This window comes from Scylla paramamosain, chromosome 3 (assembly GCF_035594125.1).
Source record: "Scylla paramamosain isolate STU-SP2022 chromosome 3, ASM3559412v1, whole genome shotgun sequence".
In the NCBI taxonomy this organism is placed as follows: Eukaryota; Metazoa; Arthropoda; class Malacostraca; order Decapoda; family Portunidae; genus Scylla; species Scylla paramamosain.
The window spans coordinates 1,650,001-1,670,000 of NC_087153.1; the positions used below are offsets into that span (position 1 = coordinate 1,650,001).

A 20,000-nucleotide genomic window follows, 5' to 3' on the forward strand; every position below is an offset into this window, starting at 1 on the left:
TCTTCCTCTTTATCTTCCATTTCCTCCTGCGCATCTTTCTGTATATCCCTTGCTCCTCCCATGACTCTCTTCCTTTCAGACTTCTCCTCCTCCTCCTCCTCCTCCTCCTCCTCCTCCTCCTCCTCCTCCTCCTCCTCCTCCTCCTCCTCCTCCTCCCCTGCGTCAGCGTCACCGTCAGGAGTTTACACGTCAGAATATGTATTCCCGAAGCTCGTCTGAACCTGACGTTTTGCCTTCAGTTTGTGTTTAAAGTTTATCTGGTTGTGGCTTCCTGTCTGCACCAACCCCTCTTCGCCTCCCCTCTCCTCGCCTCGTCCTCCCCAGCCACCCTCCTTCACCTCTTGCGTCATAACTCGTACCTCACTCCCTCTCCGTCTGTGCCAACCTCACCTTACTTCACCTCACCTCACCTCGCCTCGCCTTCTGCTGCTACCCACAGTTTATCTCACCCCTCATACCTCACACTATCTCATATCTCCTCTTCTTCCTCATTCACTCTTTTCCTCCTTCCCTCCTCCTTTTTTTACTGACTTGGTTCTTATTTCTTGCTTTCTCTCTCTCTCTCTCTCTCTCTCTCTCTCTCTCTCTCTCTCTCTCTCTCTCTCTCTCTCTCTCTCTCTCTCTCTCTCTCTCTCTCTCTCTCTCTCTCTCTCTCTGTTTTTATCATTCTTGCGTGTCTTCCTTCAACTTTCTTATTACGTATTGCACTGTTGTCTCTATTTTCTTCTTTTCTCCCCTTCTCAGTTTTCATCATCATCTTATTACTATTGTTATTATTGTTGTTGTTGTTGTTGTTGTTGTTGTTGTTGTTGTTGTTGTTGTTGTTGTTGTTGTTGTTGTTGTTGTTGTTATTTGATTGATTTCTTCTTCTTCTCTCTTCTTCTTCTTCTTCTTCTTCTTCTTCTTCTTCTTCTTCTTCTTCTTCTTCTTCTTCTTCTTCTTCTTCTTCTTCTTCTTCTTCTTCTTCTTCTTCTTCTGCCTTCCCTTCCCCCCTTCTTCGTTTCTCAATCTATCCGTTCTTTGCTGTATCACTTTTCATCTTCCCCTGTCTCTTCCCCGTCAATCTCTTCTCGCGTACCATATCTTCCTTCTTTTTTCTTTCTTTTTTCTTTCTTTCTTTCTTCCTTCTCTCTTGTTGATTCGTCTTGAAGTTCTCGTATCTCCTCCTCCGTGTATTTCCTCCGCCCCCTTTTTTTCGTTATTGCATTCACTTCAAAAGAAAAAAAAAGAATCTGAAAAACGTTCATTAGGTATTTTCTCGACCGTGTATTAGATTAATCATTATACACTCGGTGCAGGTAAATGAAAAAGATGAAAAATAGCAGACGAAAAAATTTGAATAAGCTGAATGAGACAAGATGGAAGAATGAGAGAGAGAGAGAGAGAGAGAGAGAGAGAGAGAGAGAGAGAGAGAGAGAGAGAGAGAGAGAGAGAGAAAAGGGATCCAAACGCATTGTCATTTAGTGAAAGGAGAGAACACACGATGAAAGAGGGCGTGAAGGAGAGAAGAGGAAGAGGAGGAGGAAGAGCCACCGTCAGGAGAAAAGAATAAAGGAAGATAAAAGGCCGTATGAAAAGTGTGTAAAGGAGGACGTGTGAAGGCGAAAAGGAGAATGGGAAGAGAAATAAAGGAAAATTATGCCCGGAAACGAGAAGGAAAATGAGGGAGATTAAATATTTTTTCGACTCGGTTAGGTTACCAAGAACGGTGATCAGAGAGAGAGAGAGAGAGAGAGAGAGAGAGAGAGAGAGAGAGAGAGAGAGAGAGAGAGAGAGAGAGAGAGAGAGAGAGAGAGAATAGATAAGAAGGAAGAGTAATAGCACACCTTCCCTTGCTTTTGGCGGCGGCATCAGCAGTAAATCTGGCAGAAGAGGAAGGAGTGGAAAAATAAAGCGAAAATAGTGAGGGAAAGAGAGAGAGAGAAAAAAAATATATAGAGTAATAATAAAAGCCAGATAGAGGCTTCCAGTGTTCTCTGTGTGCTGTCTTTGGGCGGGCAGTGGATGGGAGAAGGAGGAGGAGGAGGAGGGGGAGGGGGAGGAGGAGGAGAAGAGGGATGAACGAGGTGGATGGTGGGAAGTGTGGAAGTGGATGGCTGTGCGGAAGATTGGTGAAGGAGAAAGAGAAGAAAAGAAGGAAGAGGAGGAACAATGAAAATACAAATGACTGATATGAAGAATGCGAAAAAAAATAAATTTAGAGCAGAAAATAAAAAGAAAAGTGGAACAAAAAGAGAGCAGGAATAGGAGGAGGAGGAGGAGGAGGAGGAGGAGAGAGATAAAGGAAAAGTAGGTGAAAAGGAGAACGAGGACACCAAGGAAGGACAGTGAACAAGAACAGGAGAAAGTTTGATAATAGAGAGAACTAATTGAAGGATATGAAGAAAAAAGAAAATGTAGAACAGGAAATTAAAGTAAAAATAGTGAACAAAGAGAAGAAGAGAAGGAGGAGGAGGAGCGGGAGAGGTGAAAGAAGGAGAGAAGATGATGATGACAACGAGGTAACTTGGAAATGGAAACAAAAATAGAAAAGTGAAAAGGGAAATATAGAGAATAAAAAAAAAACGAGTAAGAGAAAGTGGATAATGACGAAGAAGAAGGAAAATAAGGTGGAAAAATATGAAGAATTAAAAAAAAATTAAGGGAGAAAATTGAGCATATTGAGATAGAAACATGAATACAAAAAAAAGGGAAAAGGAAAGGAGGAAAAGTATGGAATGAAAGAAGAAGGAAGAAGAGGAGAGTGAAATAAAAAGAATGAAAAAGAAAAAAATGGAAATATGCACAATAATTGAATGTAAAAAGAAGAGAAGAAAATTGCATAAAAGAAGGAGAGTGAAGAGGAGACAAGTGGAATAAACCAAGGAAAAAACTGAAGAAGGAAAGAAAAGAAAACAAATCGACGAAAATAGGAAAGAAAAAGGAAGAGAAGGAAAAGCATCGAATAAAAGAAGTAGTAAGAAGAAGAAGAGTAGAAGGAAAAGAGGGGAATAAAAGGAGAAAACAGAAGATGAAAAGAAAAAAAAAGAAAAAATATATGAATTAGAGAAAAAGAGGAAAAAGGAAGAAAAAGTAAAGCATAAAATAGAAAAAGAGGAAGAAGAGGAAGAGAAGGAAATAAAAACAAGGAAAGATGGAGATGAAAAAGAAGAAAAATGTAAATTAGAAAAAAGAAGAAGAAGAAAGAGAGAGAGAGAGAGAGAGAGAGAGAGAGAGAGAGAGAGAGAGAGAGAGAGAGAGAGAGAGAGAGAGGCTCCAGACACCATCCTCCTCTTCTTACTTTTGTTTGCATTCGGAATCCCCAGTTAAGCCTCACTGCTAAGACGGTGGAGGGGGTGGAGAGAGAGGGTAAATTTCTTCCCGTTTTCTTTCAATCTTTCCTTCTCACCGTCTCTCTCTCTCTCTCTCTCTCTCTCTCTCTCTCTCTCTCTCTCTCTCTCTCTCTCTCTCTCTCTCTCTCTCTCTCTCTGGCGCCATTTCGGAAAGTTTAGAAGTCCAGTAAATGGAATGTGTGATGAAATTTTACAGTTTCTCAAAAAAGTGTTTCAGAAAATGTTTTCTTGAGAGAGAGAGAGAGAGAGAGAGAGAGAGAGAGAGAGAGAGAGAGAGAGAGAGAGAGAGAGAGAGAGAGAGAGAGAGAGAGAGAGAGCGCATACAGACACCTTAGTTCGCTTTGAAATGGCTTCTTGTCATCATTTGAAGTAATGTAAAGAGTCTTTAACTGTAGAAGTTAGTGAATATACCCGCATCAGACAATTTTTTTTTCTTTTTCATTCCTTTAATGCAAGTTAAGGTGTGTTGCATGACGATGTGCCACACACACACACACACACACACACACACACACACACACACACACACACACACACACACAGTTACGAAAGAAAATAGAGTGATAAAGATAATAATACCTTTATTATTTTTTTCCCATTGCTTCCGGATCGCTTCTCGGCTTGAGGCAAAAAGAAAAAGAAAAAGTTGATTAGTTTCACGTTAGAATACCTTGAAAGTAATTAGAGAGAGAGAGAGAGAGAGAGAGAGAGAGAGAGAGAGAGAGAGAGAGAGAGAGAGAGAGAGAGAGACGTAAGGTACACACAAACTATTTTCGAGATGAGTTTCGTGTTGTACCGGAAGGAAACAGGAGAAGTTGATAAGGTGCTTCTTTGGAGTCAACATGTTAGAGGTTTCCTGTGTGTGTGTGTGTGTGTGTGTGTGGGCGCGCGCGGGTGAGTGCCGTGTGTATGAAGGGTCTTGATTGAGGACATTCAACTATTGAGAGAACAATGGCATCTCATTTTCTTTCCCTGTCATATAATCCCATAAAAGCCATTTCCTTTGTCATCACTGGCGCCACATCAATCACTGGACTCGTTCCTTGGACACACACACACACACACACACACACACACACACACACACACACACACACACACACACACACACACACATCGTATCTATCTTCTTTTTCTTCTCTTCCTCTCCTTCCACTCTTATCTTGCTCACTTCCGCTTTCCTTCTTCCATGCCTATTCTTTAATTTTTCCTTCCCTTTTCTCCTCCACCTGTTCCTTCTCAATGTCATTTATTTCTATAATTTCTCTCCCCGTACGTACAGAAAACGGCGAGAAAGTAACGCAAAACAAGGTCACTCTCTTGACAAATATTAGGAACGTTGTCGCCTGAGCGGGAGGTATGAGACCACGTGAATGACCACCGCCAGAGTCCCGTGTCCCCTCCCCCTAGTCCTGCCGCGCCCTGGTCTGCCCGGCGTCTCAGTGGCCGTGCCTTTGATCACGGAGCTGCGACATTGCTCTTAGTCCACTTAGCAGCCGATGGTCACTCCTGGGATGGGAGGCAGGAGCAGAGTAGTGGAGGGCCTTGCTGAGTGAGCGACTCTGAATGCGGCTGGAGACGGAGAGACATGATTCAGGGAGATGCTGAGTGTACACCGGGACTGTTTGTGGAGGAGCTTTTCGAGTTTTTTTTTTGTCCAGCCTCCAGACGCGACGCGGGGTAGAGTGAGACATCGCGAGGCAGAGGAGGAACTGATGGCTGCGGCACACTCACGCTCCTCAGTCCCTCCGTCATGAGATGAGTTGATTCATAGTTAATTTGATGTTTGGTTTGCGTGTTTGTCGTGGTGTGGCCTCGCACAGAGCCTGGTGTGGATGGAGCTGCAGTGTATGCTGTTAGAAGATTCATTGCATTACAACGCTGCTACAATAAGGTCATAAGGGACGCGTCACTTGATAGCGCTACTTAGATCATAACGAAACTGCCACAAGCCAAGATAGAACTCACACCCTGAGCAGTGCACCACAGAGCCACGCGACCCCCGGTGTGTGGAGGCAGCTGACGCCCATCAGTCACGGTGCCGCACCAGGGGACACTGGGTGGCACCGGAGTAGGGAAACTACATTATTATAAACGTAGGCTGATTTCTTCGAACGCCTTTTAAATTTTGACATACGTCATACACGTAAAACAGGAAACATTATCAAACGAAGAAACAGGAATTCGAGCGTGTCATTCCTCAGGATATTAGAATAGCTGAGCTTGGCGCGTCACGCAGGACAATAATTGATGTCACGTGGCGCTGCTGAACTTGGGACGCCAGCCACTCACGTCACGGCGCGGCAACGCTTAGTCACTCCTCTGGCTGACAGTGTGACATGGTTGTGTTCTTTTTTTACTTGTTGCACAGACTCCATGTTGAATTTATATCGTCCGCGCAGCATTCACAGACTAACTAACGAGACGAGCACTGAGGTTTACTTGGAGTGGGCGGACAGCGATGCCAAGATCCATGGCTGTAACTTTGCCTGATTATTGCATTTGGGGGACAGCGAGACGGATGGATGTGACTCAGGTGTGGGCAAAGCGGACGGGAGTTAGGTGCGCCTGTGATGTGTCCCTAAGTGTGCCATTGAAAGGGAGGGTCCGCGTGTCAATAGCGAGGAGCAGGTGGCGCCTCTGATCCAGTCTTCACTCCCTGAGGGTTCTGAGGAGGCTGTCTGTCTGTCTGTATGTCTGTCTGCTTGAAATGTTGATGAAAGGAACAAGTTGCCGTGCGTCTTCCATTTTTTATCCCTTTCTCTAGCCGGGAATCTGAACGCCTGTTGCTGTTTGAAATATGTTGCAGTCTTGGGATTCAATCTGACCTTTCCTGCCAGACTCCCCACCTGTCTTGTGTCTGTCAGCGGAGAGCTACACAGAGGGGACATGTATGATTCGTGTCGTGCATCAACCCTTCTAGCGTGACTCACTTGTGTAAGGAAACGGCAGGGAACGATATGTAGTTGTGATTGTTGGCATTCTGTCATTTACATCGCGGAAGAGTACCATAAATTTTAAAACTTACTGTAGATTATCGTCGTCACCTCCACCACAACCACCATCGCCGTCGTCATCACCATCATTATCATCATTATAGTATTATCATCACCACCAACACCACCACCACCACCTTTATCATCACCATCTTTATCGCAATAGCTTACCACTACCACCGCCACCACCACCACCACCATCACCATTATTATCATCGTCTGGGAGATTTTCATGTTTCCAGGCTGGTTATCTTTGTGTTGTGTGTGTGTGTGTGTGTGTGTGTGTGTGTGTGTGTGTGTGTGTGTGTGTGTTCCAGTGTTTTATCCTTCATCACAGCCTCCCCCCACCACTCTCGTCCCCTCCCTTCCCTTCCCTCGCCCCAGCCATCACCTCCCAGACGTCTGGCGGCCACGCACCACCAGCCTAACCTCACGTGACCTTTGTGCATGATAATAACAAGAGGAGTCGCGTGCTGCCCCCAGACGGAAGGGACAGTGAGTCAGTGGCGTTGCAATGTTAATATGTTTTTTTGTTATCATATTATTACCCCGCTGACGTGTGTGTGTGTGTGTGTGTGTGTGTGTGTGTGTGTGTGTGTGGGGTACGGATTGCATTGCGAAGAGTGAAAAGGAGTGAGGTGGATGCGAGGAAGGAGAGACTGTTCAAGAGAGAGAGAGAGAGAGAGAGAGAGAGAGAGAGAGAGAGAGAGAGAGAGAGAGAGAGAGAGAGAGAGAGAGAGAGAGAGAAAGAGAGAGAGAATCAAGTGCAGAAAAATGAGGCTTCGATACGCGGAAAATCGAGAAACTTTGACACTTAGCACGGAGTTCGAGGAGAGGAAGAGGAAGAGGAGGAAGTAGAGGCGAAAGAGGAGGAGGAGGAGGAGGAGGAGGAGGAGGAGGAGGAGGAGGAGGAGGAGGAGGAGGAGGAGGAGGAGAAGGAAAGTGAAGGAGGAAGGGGGAAGTAACAGTAAAGAAAAGAAAAAAAATACAAATGGAAAAGAGATAAGAAAAAAATATGATGATGGTGGTGTTTGTGTCTTTGTATTTTCATTCCTTGTTTTTCTTTCTTTTCTTTACTCTTTTTTTCCTTTTGTTTTTCGTTGGCTTGTTGCAGTTTTCGTTTTCCTTTCGTACTCTTCTCTTTTTTTTTTTTTTTTTTCCTTCATTCCGCCTCACCTGAGTTTCCTGCTTGCCTGTCTTCCGTATCCCATCTTGCCGAGGAGGAGGAGGAGGAGGAGGAGGAGGAGGAGGAGGAGGAGGAGAAGAAGAAGAAAGAAAGAAAGAGGACGCGGTGGGGTTGCTGGCGGTGGCTGGGGTACAATAAGAAAGAAATTATTAGGTGTGTGTGTGTGTGTGTGTGTGTGTGTGTGTGTGTGTGTGTGTGTGTGTGTGTGTGTGTTCTTCCAATCAATATATCTGTTCCGTACACACACACACACACACACACACACACACACACACACACACACACACACACACACACACACACACACACACACACATTCTGTTCCTTTCCGTTATTTTTTTTTCTTGTACCGGATGACTGGGAAAGAGAACAAAAGAGGCTGATAATTACAAACGAAAATTGAACAAGTTAAACAACACAAACCGATAAAAAAAAAAGAAAATATTACAACTACGAAACCACAATTTCTCTCTCTCTCTCTCTCTCTCTCTCTCTCTCTCTCTCTCTCTCTCTCTCTCTCTCTCTCTCTCTCTCTCTCTCTCTCTCTCTCTCGTGTTTAATATTTCGCTTTTTACCTCTTCGGGAACAAAATACGTCTTTCCGCGACTTAACGAGATAACATTAAGCTCTTTTTCACAGCCAGGCCATAAAGGGGAAAGGCGCAGCGGCCATGGAAAAACCGCCCCTTTGTTCCTCAGTGCACAGGGTCGCTTCTCGCCTGACGGGACGCCCTCAACTCCTCGTGGCGTATGATAGTTCAGTAATTGACTCGAGGTTGGAAGATATTAATTGGTGGGGGGTGGGGGTGGTGGTGATGGTGGTGGAAGGTGGTGTGGAGGGTGGGGGGCTCGCGTGCCTCTGTGTGTGTGTATGTGTGTGTGTGTGTGTGTGTGTGTGTGTGTGTGTGTGTGTGTGGCAGCATCAGGCAGTGTTTGATGATGGACAGACTGTTGACAAACTTGAGAAACTCCTTCAAGTCGAACAGAATGGCGAAGGAGGAGCTGGAGACGGGACAGAGATGGGAGAGAGAGGAGGAGGAGGTGGAGGACTGGATTAGGATTATGGATGAAGGTGAGGGAGGAGGAGAAAGGAAAGGAGAATGAAGACAGCATTCGGGACAGAGGAGGATTTGGGTGAGGTGAAAGAGAAGTTAGGGAAGACGATGATGATGATAAGTTGGGAGAAGTGGACGAACAAGAAGGGAAGGAACAGGAGGAAGAGAGAAAGCTGAAGGATAAGGAGGACTAGAATTCGCAGGGAGAAGAAAACAAAGAGATGATATTAGGAAACTTTCAGAGAGAGAGAGAGAGAGAGAGAGAGAGAGAGAGAGGGAGGGAGGAATGTAAGTGGCAGTAAAGTCGAAGGAGAATACATTGGGACATCCCGGGACAATACGATGGCTGCAGAAGGAAGAGACGGAGGGGAGACGGAGACAATAAGAGGCGAGGAGACAAGGCCATCACAGAGTCTAGTCAGTCTGGAAACTAAGGATCGTTCATTCTCAAGTTGCTGTCTATGTTGTACCGTGGCCCGTACTCTGAAACACTCTGGATTCTCACGAGGACTAATTTCAAAGGCTAGGAAGAATAAGTAAGGTTCTGTGTGTTTCCTTTCCTCTTACCGGTGCAGAATCGTTGTTAATCATCACTAGGATCAAGAAAACACCCGATAACTTATTCTAGACATTTAAAGTCGTGGAGCTAAGACCCGTAGTCAGGAACGGTTTGCTCTCACCACAACTATTTTCAAAAGCCACAGAGATAATTAGCTGTGTTGTCAAAAATGTTTCTCCACTTGATAACGTGGAAATTTTGTTAATCGACCTCTTGAAACATAAAGAAAAACATCCTTAAAAACCCGTGGAACTTCAACTAGAGTCTTTTTGTAGTTAGTAGAGGTGCTGCGCGTGTTTCAGAGTATGGTCCTAAGGCGCCGACACGTAATAAAATATGATCCTGCATTTCGTGGCTGTGTAGATCGAGGCGCCAACAGATGACTCACTTGCGCCTTTAGCCTAAGTAAACTCCCTCGGTCTTTACTGTGGGTTAGCGTTAGTCCGGCCAGTCACCTCTCTCATCTCCCCTCCCTCCCACGAAAAAAAGAGGTCAACAAACAAGTAAATCACAAAAGAAGGGACAGCGTTGTAGGATTTGGTTCACATTTTTCTGTGTACACCCACGCGGGGCTGCTCTCTTCATGGACCTGGGTGGCTCTGTGGTAAAGTGGTCTGCTGGCGTTGGAAAGGTTGCGAGTTCGATCCTGAGACACACAATTTAGTTTCATGATGGGGTAGGTAGCGCTGTCTCGTAGTCGTGGCTGACGCTGTATGACCTTGTTGTTCCATCGGCGTAACTCGAATTGCCTTCCAAACTTATGCATTGTACGGGCAGTAGAAATGTTCCTTGCTGGATGGGTTAAATATGGAACTCACGTATAGGAAAAGCGTCGTAGATTTGAAGGGAAGTTGAAAAGAATGTCAGGTTAAAACATGCTTCGAACTTTGCACCAACACACACACACACACACACGTAAACAGGGACGGTAAAGAAAGAGATGCCAAGGAACGTGACTGACTGACTGATTGATTATATTGATTAACTGTCTTAGTGCACTGCGACATATACGCGTAGGTCATGTGGCGCTGCTGATCAAACATGAACTAGTTAAAATTTATGATCAACAGGCTGATGACATGACGCGGCTTTACAGAATGAGTGAAAGGAAAGACGGCAGGATATTTTGGCGAGGCAGAGATGCACAGGTGGGGTAATTCTGGTTTATGCGTCGCCATCAACACAAGACTTACGAGCTGGAGGAAACTTTTTTGTGGGAATGTGAAGGACTGTAAAGATGTGTGAAGGAGTGTGAGGGAAAAGAGCATGAGAGCGCGTAAAAAGAGTGTAGAGGTGAGTAAAGGAGAATGAAGATTTGTAAAGGGGTATAAAGATATGAAAAGTAGTGTGAGGGTGTGTAGAAAATTTATAGAGAAAATATACGACACTCGCCTCAAGAAAGATAAGAGGGAAAGAAAGAAAAAAAGATAAAGATAAGAGAGAAAGAAGGAAAAAAAGAAAAAATGGGCTAGATGTAAAGGAGAAAGGATGGAAAATATATATTACGAAATATTATGTCAGAATTTCGCATTACAGGAATAAACGAGGACGCGATAAGTGTCTCATTATTATTATTATTATTATTATTATTATTATTATTATTATTATTATCATTATTATCATTATTATTATTATTACTATTATTATTATTATTATTATTATTACTACTACTACTACTACTACTACTACTACTACTACTACTACTACTACTACTACTACTACTACTACTACTACTAGTTATTTATTTATTTATTTATTTAATTATTTATTCGTTCCTTCATTCATTCATTATTACCCTCATCACTACCACTGCCGTATCGTTAAAGAGACTACCCAACTCTTGAATTTCGCCATTAAGGATATTAACTTGGAAATAATAATAACAATCATCTTCCCAGCTTGCCAAATGTTTAAATGTCACTCATTTGCCGCTGCTGGAAAATGAACATTAGCCTTCACTTCAACAAAGGAGCGGTGCAGAGCCTCGCAATATTATACTAAGGTAAACGGTTGCAAAACTTACCCCCTGTACCGAGAGCCTTCATAAAAGCCTCATAACCTTACTAATGCGGGACCAGGGAGACATCAAAGCTATATTGAATAACCGTCTAATGGGTTTGCCTCACGTAGTTTAGGAGCTTGCCAAAAATGTACATATCACAAATAGAATTACTGGTTAACTTTGATCACTGAACTTCGCTGGCCCCAAAAATACTTCGTACCTTGGGGAGTCTGTACCTGACTGCCGCGGCCCTTGAGAAAGTGTAGAAGAGAGAGGAGAGAGAGAGAGAGAGAGAGAGAGAGAGAGAGAGAGAGAGAGAGAGAGAGAGAGAGAGAGAGAGAGAGAGAGAGAGTCAGGTGTGTGAGGTTCAAGCTTGAAGGAGTGTGAAAATGAAGGTAAGGAAAGAGAGAAGTGCAGGATGAAGAATGAGGAAGAGGCTGGGGGGGGAGGAGAGGAGAGAAGGAATGTGGGGTGAAGGATGGTAGGAGAGGATTGGCTTGCTGAAGGATAAAAGGCAAGGAGGCTAGAGGTACGTGGGTGAGAGGAGTGATAGGGTTCGAGAAGCAGTGGAGGAAAGAGGAAAGGAAGAGGAGATACTGCGTTCTTCCAGAGAGAGAGAGAGAGAGAGAGAGAGAGAGAGAGAGAGAGAGAGAGAGAGAGAGATAAGCTTGTCCTGTTTTCACTTAAGCCTTTTGTCATTATTATTATTTATTTATTTTTTTTTTTTTTTTAGTTTTAATCCTGTACACCTCCCTGATTCACACATCGTTTCCTTGAGTGACTTAACACTTTTTGTCTATTATCCCACCATTCTTCCCTTCTTCGTGTCTATAAGAGGCTCTTCTTCTCCTCCTCTTTGTCCCCACCTCCAATCCTCCTCCCCTTCTTTCTCTTTTGTAATTACTTTTTTTCTTCTTCCCTTTCCTTTGTGTGTCTGCACCTGTTCATCTCTCTCTCTCTCTCTCTCTCTCTCTCTCTCTCTCTCTCTCTCTCTCTCTCTCTCTCTCTCTCTCCTCTCTCTCTCTCTCTCTCTCTCCTCTCTCTCTCTCTCTCTCTCTCTCTCTCTCTCTCTCTCTCTCTCTCATGGAAATTTAAATATGAGATAAAATAAAAATAAATAAATAAAAAAAACTTATGAAATTCTATCTGAAGTGTCGAATCCACAACACAACACAACACATCACATCACATCACATCACATCATATCACATCACATCACATCACATCACATCACATCACATAACCCTTCATCACATCCTAACACAACACAGCGCCACAACACAACACCATGATTAATTAATTCATCTTCCTCCTACCTGCAGTAAATTTCTCCACCCTTAATAAAAAAAAAAAAAAAAGACTGAGGAAATTGAAGTCTGCTTAGTAGGTGTTCATCATCCGGGCGTCCGCTGGAAAACACTGGCCACGGTAATTGTTGATGCTGCAGGAAGACAGTGAATGTATGCATACATAAATTAATACACATCTTGTTGACACACATTGTTCTATTTTTTTTTCATGATTATTAATTTTCTTTTTTTTTTCTTTTTTTCAACGGATTTTTTTTCACTAATTCTTTTGATGATTAAGATATCACAAAATACAAAAGACTGTTTCCTATTAAATAACTAAGTACTCGCTTCATATTTTTTTTTTTTTTTTTTTTGATACTCGTGTATCTACTTGAGTACGTAATGCCATCAAAGTTTGAGTTCTTTGTATTGAAGAACGGTGAAAAATATTAAGTAAAAACGTTTGGTAGGTAATTTTTCTCCTCCACAGCCTTTCTCTGTGTTCACATGGTACGCCTGCAGTCAGAATCGAGTAACCTTCGCTCACGCCACTCACCTCCACTCTTCTCTCTGTTTTCTCTCAGTCTTCAGTCCTCTGATCTGCTGACAGTCCCGTAACAAAACCTGACAATTGATTCGCAACAGAGAAGAGTCTAAGATTGATGGAAATTGCTAATCAGAGTAAAAGTTAATGATGTTTTTTTACTTGCCGTGGTCCGAGATGTTGCAAGGAATTTGTATATAAAGGCTACTGGAAAACTCGCAAACATTTTCATATTTTAATTAATAACTAATAATTATTTACATTTCTTACAAGTCAAAATTTCTCACTCGCATTCACCTTCAAATCATTCAAAGTTATTAGGTGTCACTTTATATTTCTTCAGTATATTCATGGACCAGCGCAATCATCGTGCAAAACACAGACAATATCAAATGCATAAACACAACAAATATTTAATCGGTTCAATTAATGTTCGGTTAGAAAAACACACATGACATCAGCAACACATCAATTACTATAAACATTCCATAACTGAGTAAATTTTCGTGCACCATACAAACCTGTCATACCAAGCATAAAACATCAGTTAAACATCCTGCTCCTCCTTTAATAGGATAATTGATTTATATACTGCATTACGCTTTCAAGCTCCACTTACTTTTAAGTTATTCCGTCCATCTCGGCCCCTCTCTGGTCAGGCCCTCTCTGCTTCTGTGTGTGCTGCTCTCCGCTAATGAATTATTCCACTGTTACACGCTATAATATACAGTCGTTTGGGACTGCTTATTTCCCTTACATATCTACCATCCACATTGTTCATTTATGCATGTGATCCTCCCGCAGGCTTGGTGCTTGATACAGAAGCCAGTCAGAGGGTAGGGGCAGTTTGGAGGCGGAGCGTTAAGTGGGCGTGGGTATTTTTCTATAGGCTGACTTGTCCTTTCTGGTGCCTCACGCCTCCTGGCCTTCTTTCCCTCTCAAATCCTTTCTCTGCCTTGTCCCTACTATCATTACCGCTAATCCCTCTTTGACCCAGGATGCCTTCCCAGGTTTCATGGTCGTTTGCCTGTTGTGACTGCGTGGGGTCCTGTGTCCATGTTTGTGTTTTCTCGGCTCCCTCGATATCAAGTGCTAATTACCTTCCCTTTCCTGGGTAGTGTGACCGCTTTTTATTCTCCCTACTTCATTCATCTTCTCCATTTCTTCTTTCTTCTTACTTATTTCATCTTTTCTTCTTCCTTATTTTGTCTTCTTTCTTCTTTTCTTCTTTTTACTTTCTTCTTTCTTGACAATACAATATATACTGTGATGTGGGGTCACCACATACTCAACTGTCGACATTAACTGCACCTCCTTCCCTCAAGTCACCAGTATAGTCCTTCCACTTACTCAGCCTCATCTCTTTATATCGTCCACTTCTCTTCGTTGCCCTTTAATATACTACATAATTTTTTTCAATGATGTATAAGTATAGTAAAGAAAACTTGCAGGACACAGCCATCCAATCCTTAGGGCTTAGTGTCAGGCAGCACAGCGCCCCAGGAACAGCTGCCAGCCGCGCACTGCATGCAACCTCCGTCAGTTGCCTGAACAGTGACGTGGATTAGGATAAGAAGGGACTGGGAATGGCCAGGGTAGGAGAAGGGGTAGGGAGAGAAAGCCTGAGGATATGAGAGAGAGAGAGAGAGAGAGAGAGAGAGAGAGAGAGAGAGAGAGAGAGAGAGAGAGAGAGAGAGAGAGAGAGAGAGAGAGAGTTAATCCTCTTCATAATATCATTCTCGTTATATTTAATCGATGTTTGCTTTGCTATTGACATAATCCTTTTGCTTTCTCTCCCTCCTTAACACTCCTTTTCTCCCTCCCCTCTCTCCCCTTCCCTTCCCCTGTCTGCTCCCACTCCTCAGTCACCCACCTCGTCCGCTGTTTCATCGTCCCGTTTTCTCCCCGCAGCAGAAAACGAGCCTCCAGGTGTTGCGTTCGCCCGTTTTTTTTATCCTCCTCTCTATCCTGCACCTGAATAAATTAAGCGAGGAGAAAAAGACATTCGCACGTTACCAGATTAAGCCACATTCTCGCGTAATTTGGATGACGGTGCGCTAAAGTGTTCCCTAAATATGCAAAGGATAAGTTGGAAGTAAAAAAAAAAAAAAGAGAAAAAGAAAGATCAAGCAAGAAAAAAAAAAAAAAAGAAGACAAACTTGTTATTCATAAGTTCATTGTCGCTGTAATGTTTGTGCTTCATGTGCTCCTTTGAGAGAAAACGTTAAGTGTTGCAATTTTCAAGGGGAAACTTTAATGTTTGCTTTAGCATTACACTTGATAGGTGAACGCGCTGCTGGGAGGAAGAGGAGGAGGAGGAGGAGGAGGAGGAGGAGGAGGAGGAGGAAAAAGAGGTATTATGAGACACCAATGGAAGGAAGGAAGGAAGGAAGGGGAGAAGAGGAGTGGGGAGAAGATATTATGAGACCCCAGGGTGTGGAAGGTGGGAGGGGGAGGTGTTATGAGACCCCAGGGGAGAGGAGGGATGTAATATTGTACCTAGGGTGGGCTGGGTGGATGGGAGGGAGGAGACAAAGAGTGGGGAAGAAAGGGGAGATGGGAGAAGGAAGAGGGGAGGGGAGGGGAGAGGAGGGGGAGAGGGGAGGGAGGGAGGACGTCGACGGTCTAATGGTGTCGGGTAATTCTCGGCAAATACTGTCTGTGTGTTTGCTCATTAGTTTAAGTTACATTGTTAAGTTTTATTTTCGTATTATTAGAGTTCGCGTGTGTGTGTGTGTGTGTGTGTGTGTGTGTGTGTGTGTGTGTGTGTGTGTTGGTGGGTGCGTCGGAAAGAAATTATTTTGGTCATAATATGTGTATTGCAATATCCATAAGTTTGCTTTTTTTCTTCCTTCCTGATGGATAACAGTGTTTCTTGAACGCATACTAGACTATAACCAAGTTTCTCTCTCTCTCTCTCTCTCTCTCTCTCTCTCTCTCTCTCTCTCTCTCTCTCTCTCTCTCTCTCTCTCTCTCTCTCTCTCTCTCTCTCTCTCTCTCTCTCTCTTACTTAGATTAGGTAGTGTAGCATCACAAACAACCTCGCAGTGGCTGCTGTTCTTATTTTGTGCCTCTTTACACTCCCTCTTTTCCTTTCTAACCCTTTAACTGCTATGGATTCCTTTTAGCTAATGAATAACCAGTTGGCACTTCTAGGTGTTGTTTTGAATCACATTTCTTGGAATAACAGTATTTCAAAATTTCAATGCCAGTATTTTTAATATTGTTCCATAAAATTGTCTTGAGTGAAGTAACAGCAGTTGTCATGCAGTCATATCAGTTGTAGAAAGGTTAAGTAGATAAGCTTTGTAAAGTATTTTTTTCTTTGAAGTATGAATATTGGATGCCGATCTAAGCAACACTGTATATGCAAGAGTTACTAACGGTATGTTTTTATTCCCTCGCAGGTGTGGTGGTTCCCCGGTGTGGCAGAAGAGGGCGTGCGCGAGACTGCCATGACGTGGTGGTCGCTATAGCCCCAGACACCCACCCCTCGCTTCCACACCCTCCACTCACCACCTCAACCTGACCCCCTCAGCCCCTGCCCTCCCTCCTCCTCCTCCTCCACCACCACCTCCTTCTCCACCTCCACTTCCGCCACCTCCACCTCCTCTTCGACACGCGTGACCTCCCTCCCTCCCTCCCTCCCTCTCCTTGGCACTCATCCCCACCCGTCCCTTCCCTCACGGCACAAACACCCCACCTGTCCCTTCCCACTCGCAGCATCCACTTACCACACACACGCGCATTCACACAAGCAAACAAACACCAGATCCGCTCACACGCAAAGGAGCAGGTTTACAGACGCCCCACACACTCACACTCACGCACACGCATACGCACACAGTTCCATGACGTACGGTGCGTCGGGGAGCCCCATGAGCTTAACGGTACTCAGGCTTCTCTTTCACAGTCTTCCTTCCAAAAGGTGATACGAGAATTGCGGGGGACACTCCCTCTTAAGAACTCCATAACAAAGCCAATTCATCTCACTCTCAACTCTTGCCGCATTCCATTAACAACGCACACCTAACATTCCAAAGAAGGATCAATTAGGAAAGATATACATTCCATCCTAGCTGTTACTGCATATTTATACTAATCTGAAGGTAAAACAACAAAAGACGTTTACAGGTATTGTCCTACATTCCATCACATTCAAAACTGCGGTTACTATAAGCTCCTCATTCATTCACATCTGCCCTCTCTTTTCTCTTTTCCTGTAACGAGAAATAACAATAACCTAACCCAACCTAACATAACCTTGAGCGTCGCCACCACCACCACCACAACCCACAAACCGCCAAAATGTTTCGCTCTTCGCGTCTTCGAGTCCACACGTGCAAGATCGTCCTCATCACGTCCATGGTATGGTTCGCGATGGACGTGGCGGTCATCATGTACTACAGCGACTGCGCCTCTGGGTCTGGCTGGGGCTGCAGCAGGATCGAGGCCGGCACGAGCCCCGCGAGGGAAGGGCGGGCGGACCACCACAAGGGCCGCGCCATCAGGAACCACCAGAGTGAACATGACGACCTTGACCTGGGTGTAAGTTGTGAAATTGTGTGTTTTTTTGGGGGTGTTTTCTTTTTTTAATGTTCTGCTTTTTTTTTGTATCCTCTCTCTCTCTCTCTCTCTCTCTCTCTCTCTCTCTCTCTCTCTCTCTCTCTCTCTCTCTCTCTCTCTCTCTCTCTCTCTCTCTCTCTCTCTCTCTGTGCTGTGCTTTCGTCTTTGTTTGCTCTGTTTTCCTTGTTTTACCTTTCCATTATTTTTGTGTTGCGTGTGTTTGGTTGTGTGTGTGCTGTGTTTTGTTTTGGTTTAGCTTTTTTCGTGGTTATTTTTTAGCAGTAATAACGTTTGTTGTTTTATTTTCGTAGCTATTCTGCATTCCTCCTGCAGCATTTTTCACTTGCTATTATTTTCAAGTTATTTTTTTGCTGTCTGTGATCGAGGGAACACACACACACACACACACACACACACACACACACACACACACACACACACACACACACACACACACACACACACACACACACACACACACACACTGATTCAAGGTGACTTATGCAGGATGGAGTTACCTGTCTCTCACTTTACCTGCGTCTCGCTCTAATTAGTCCCGATTCACTCTCACCTTGTCGAGTTTCCCTCACCTGACCTAGATAATAAGGTGCTGCATTTATGAGGTCGTGAAATACATTGAGGTGAAATGAGTGAGGCACAGGATGATGGAAGGAAGGAATGAAGGAAGCTGGAAAGAGTTAAAAGCAGGAATGTTAGTTAGTTCTTGTCTGTTTATCTGACTGCTTGTTTTTTTTTTTTTTGTATGTATTTTTATTCTCTCTCTCTCTCTCTCTCTCTCTCTCTCTCTCTCTCTCTCTCTCTCTCTCTCTCTCTCTCTCTCTCTCTCTCTCTCTCTCGCTCTCGCTCGCTCGGATACCACAATTATTTACCTCTTTCTCTCCCCTTCGTCTCTTCCGTTGAAAACTTGCGCAGTATTTTATTCTCTACCTTAATCAAGTCAGACATAGCTTCAGGAGGAAAAGATTCGCTGTTCTGAAGAAAACTTATGAATTTTGAGAGAAGTCTGACTAATTGGAGGGGATGGGAAAGAGCCCGGATTGGGAAGGGAGACCGGTGGGAGCGGGGAGGTATTCCAGGAATGGAAGGAAGTGCCCAAAAATGCTACAAGGGTGCCAGGAATGGGAGGAATGTTTTGGGACTGGAAATGGCAGGCAAGAAATGGGAAAGACGTGCTAGAAATGGAAGAGCGGATTACGAACTTGCTTTAGAATTATAAATAGCGGACTGGATGGAAATGGTAGAAACACGCCGGAAATGAAAAGAATAAATGGACAGTTATTGGTGAAAAGGAAAACTGCTTGAAATATCTAGAAAGTAACGCGAAAGTGCCAGTAATATAATCGATGAAATTTTGTGAGACCAGAAATGGGAGAGACAAAAAAGGAAATAAAAAAATAATATATCTGGCATGCGAGGGACTGAAAATACCGAAAAAAAAAAAAAAAGATGTGGGAATACTGAGAGGTACATAAAAATCTCTGGATTGGGAGAAGAATGTCGAAAATAGATCGGAAGTGGCAGAAATGAAGGGAGAGGGACAGGTGCGTGGGCGGGGAGAGTCAGGACAGGTGTGCCGGTGGGGAGGAAATACGCGAGATGGAATGGCAAGGTGTTGGCGCGGATGGGAAGAGCGCGCCAGTAATAGAAGGGCGAGCCAGGACTGATTTGGAGGCATTGAAAATTTACAAGAACGATTGGAAAGACAATGGAAAATCTCGAGTCTCTCTCTCTCTCTCTCTCTCTCTCTCTCTCTCTCTCTCTCTCTCTCTCTCTCTCTCTCTCTCTCTCTCTCTCTCTCTCTCTCTCTCTCTCTCTCTCTCTCTCTCTCTCTCTCTCAGGATTTTAATAGATTAAGAGACCACAGGAAAAAAAATAAGAGATGGAGTGAAATTGAAAAGAAAACGTATTGTGAATTAAAATCAAATAGAGTATACAAATTGAACAAAACAATGGACTCGATACAAAAAAAAAAAAAACTGTAGGAAGAAATAAATTCCCTATTCATGTATTCCCTATTCATTTATCCTTTTTTCACCTTCACGCGTGGGTAAGCAAAGTTGTGTTAGTGTAGCTGGTGATTTTAAAGGGAAAGGTTAGGATAATATTAAGTTGTGTGTTGCGTGAAGTGGGATTGCACGACGAGGGGGAGAGATGTGAAGTTAAACTATTATTTTTAATGTTGGGGCAAAAATGAAATGTCGAGAAGGGTTGGAACAGGGAGAGTAAGTTGATACAGAACTTTTTCGAAGGGACTAATAGATAGATAGATTGAGAGAGAGAGAGAGAGAGAGAGAGAGAGAGAGAGAGAGAGAGAGAGAGAGAGAGAGAGAGAGAGAGAGAGTAAATAGTCAATAACTCTCTCTCTCTCTCTCTCTCTCTCTCTCTCTCTCTCTCTCTCTCTCTCTCTCTCTCTCTCTCTCTCTCTCTCGAAAAAGACGGATATCTGGG

General features: G+C 43.8%; 1 protein-coding gene across 2 annotated transcripts in view; it reads left to right on the forward strand.

Moving 5' to 3' along the window:
- Window positions 1–20,000, forward strand: part of LOC135089082 (polypeptide N-acetylgalactosaminyltransferase 5-like) — an 83,133-nt gene that overhangs the window by 23,731 nt on the left and 39,402 nt on the right. For both annotated transcript variants that reach the window (XM_063984313.1, XM_063984305.1), the window contains exon 2: window positions 16,373–17,513. In XM_063984313.1, coding sequence (XP_063840383.1) covers window positions 17,274–17,513 — 240 coding nt within the window. In that variant the 5' untranslated portion in view covers window positions 16,373–17,273. The remainder of the gene's footprint in view (window positions 1–16,372; window positions 17,514–20,000) is intronic.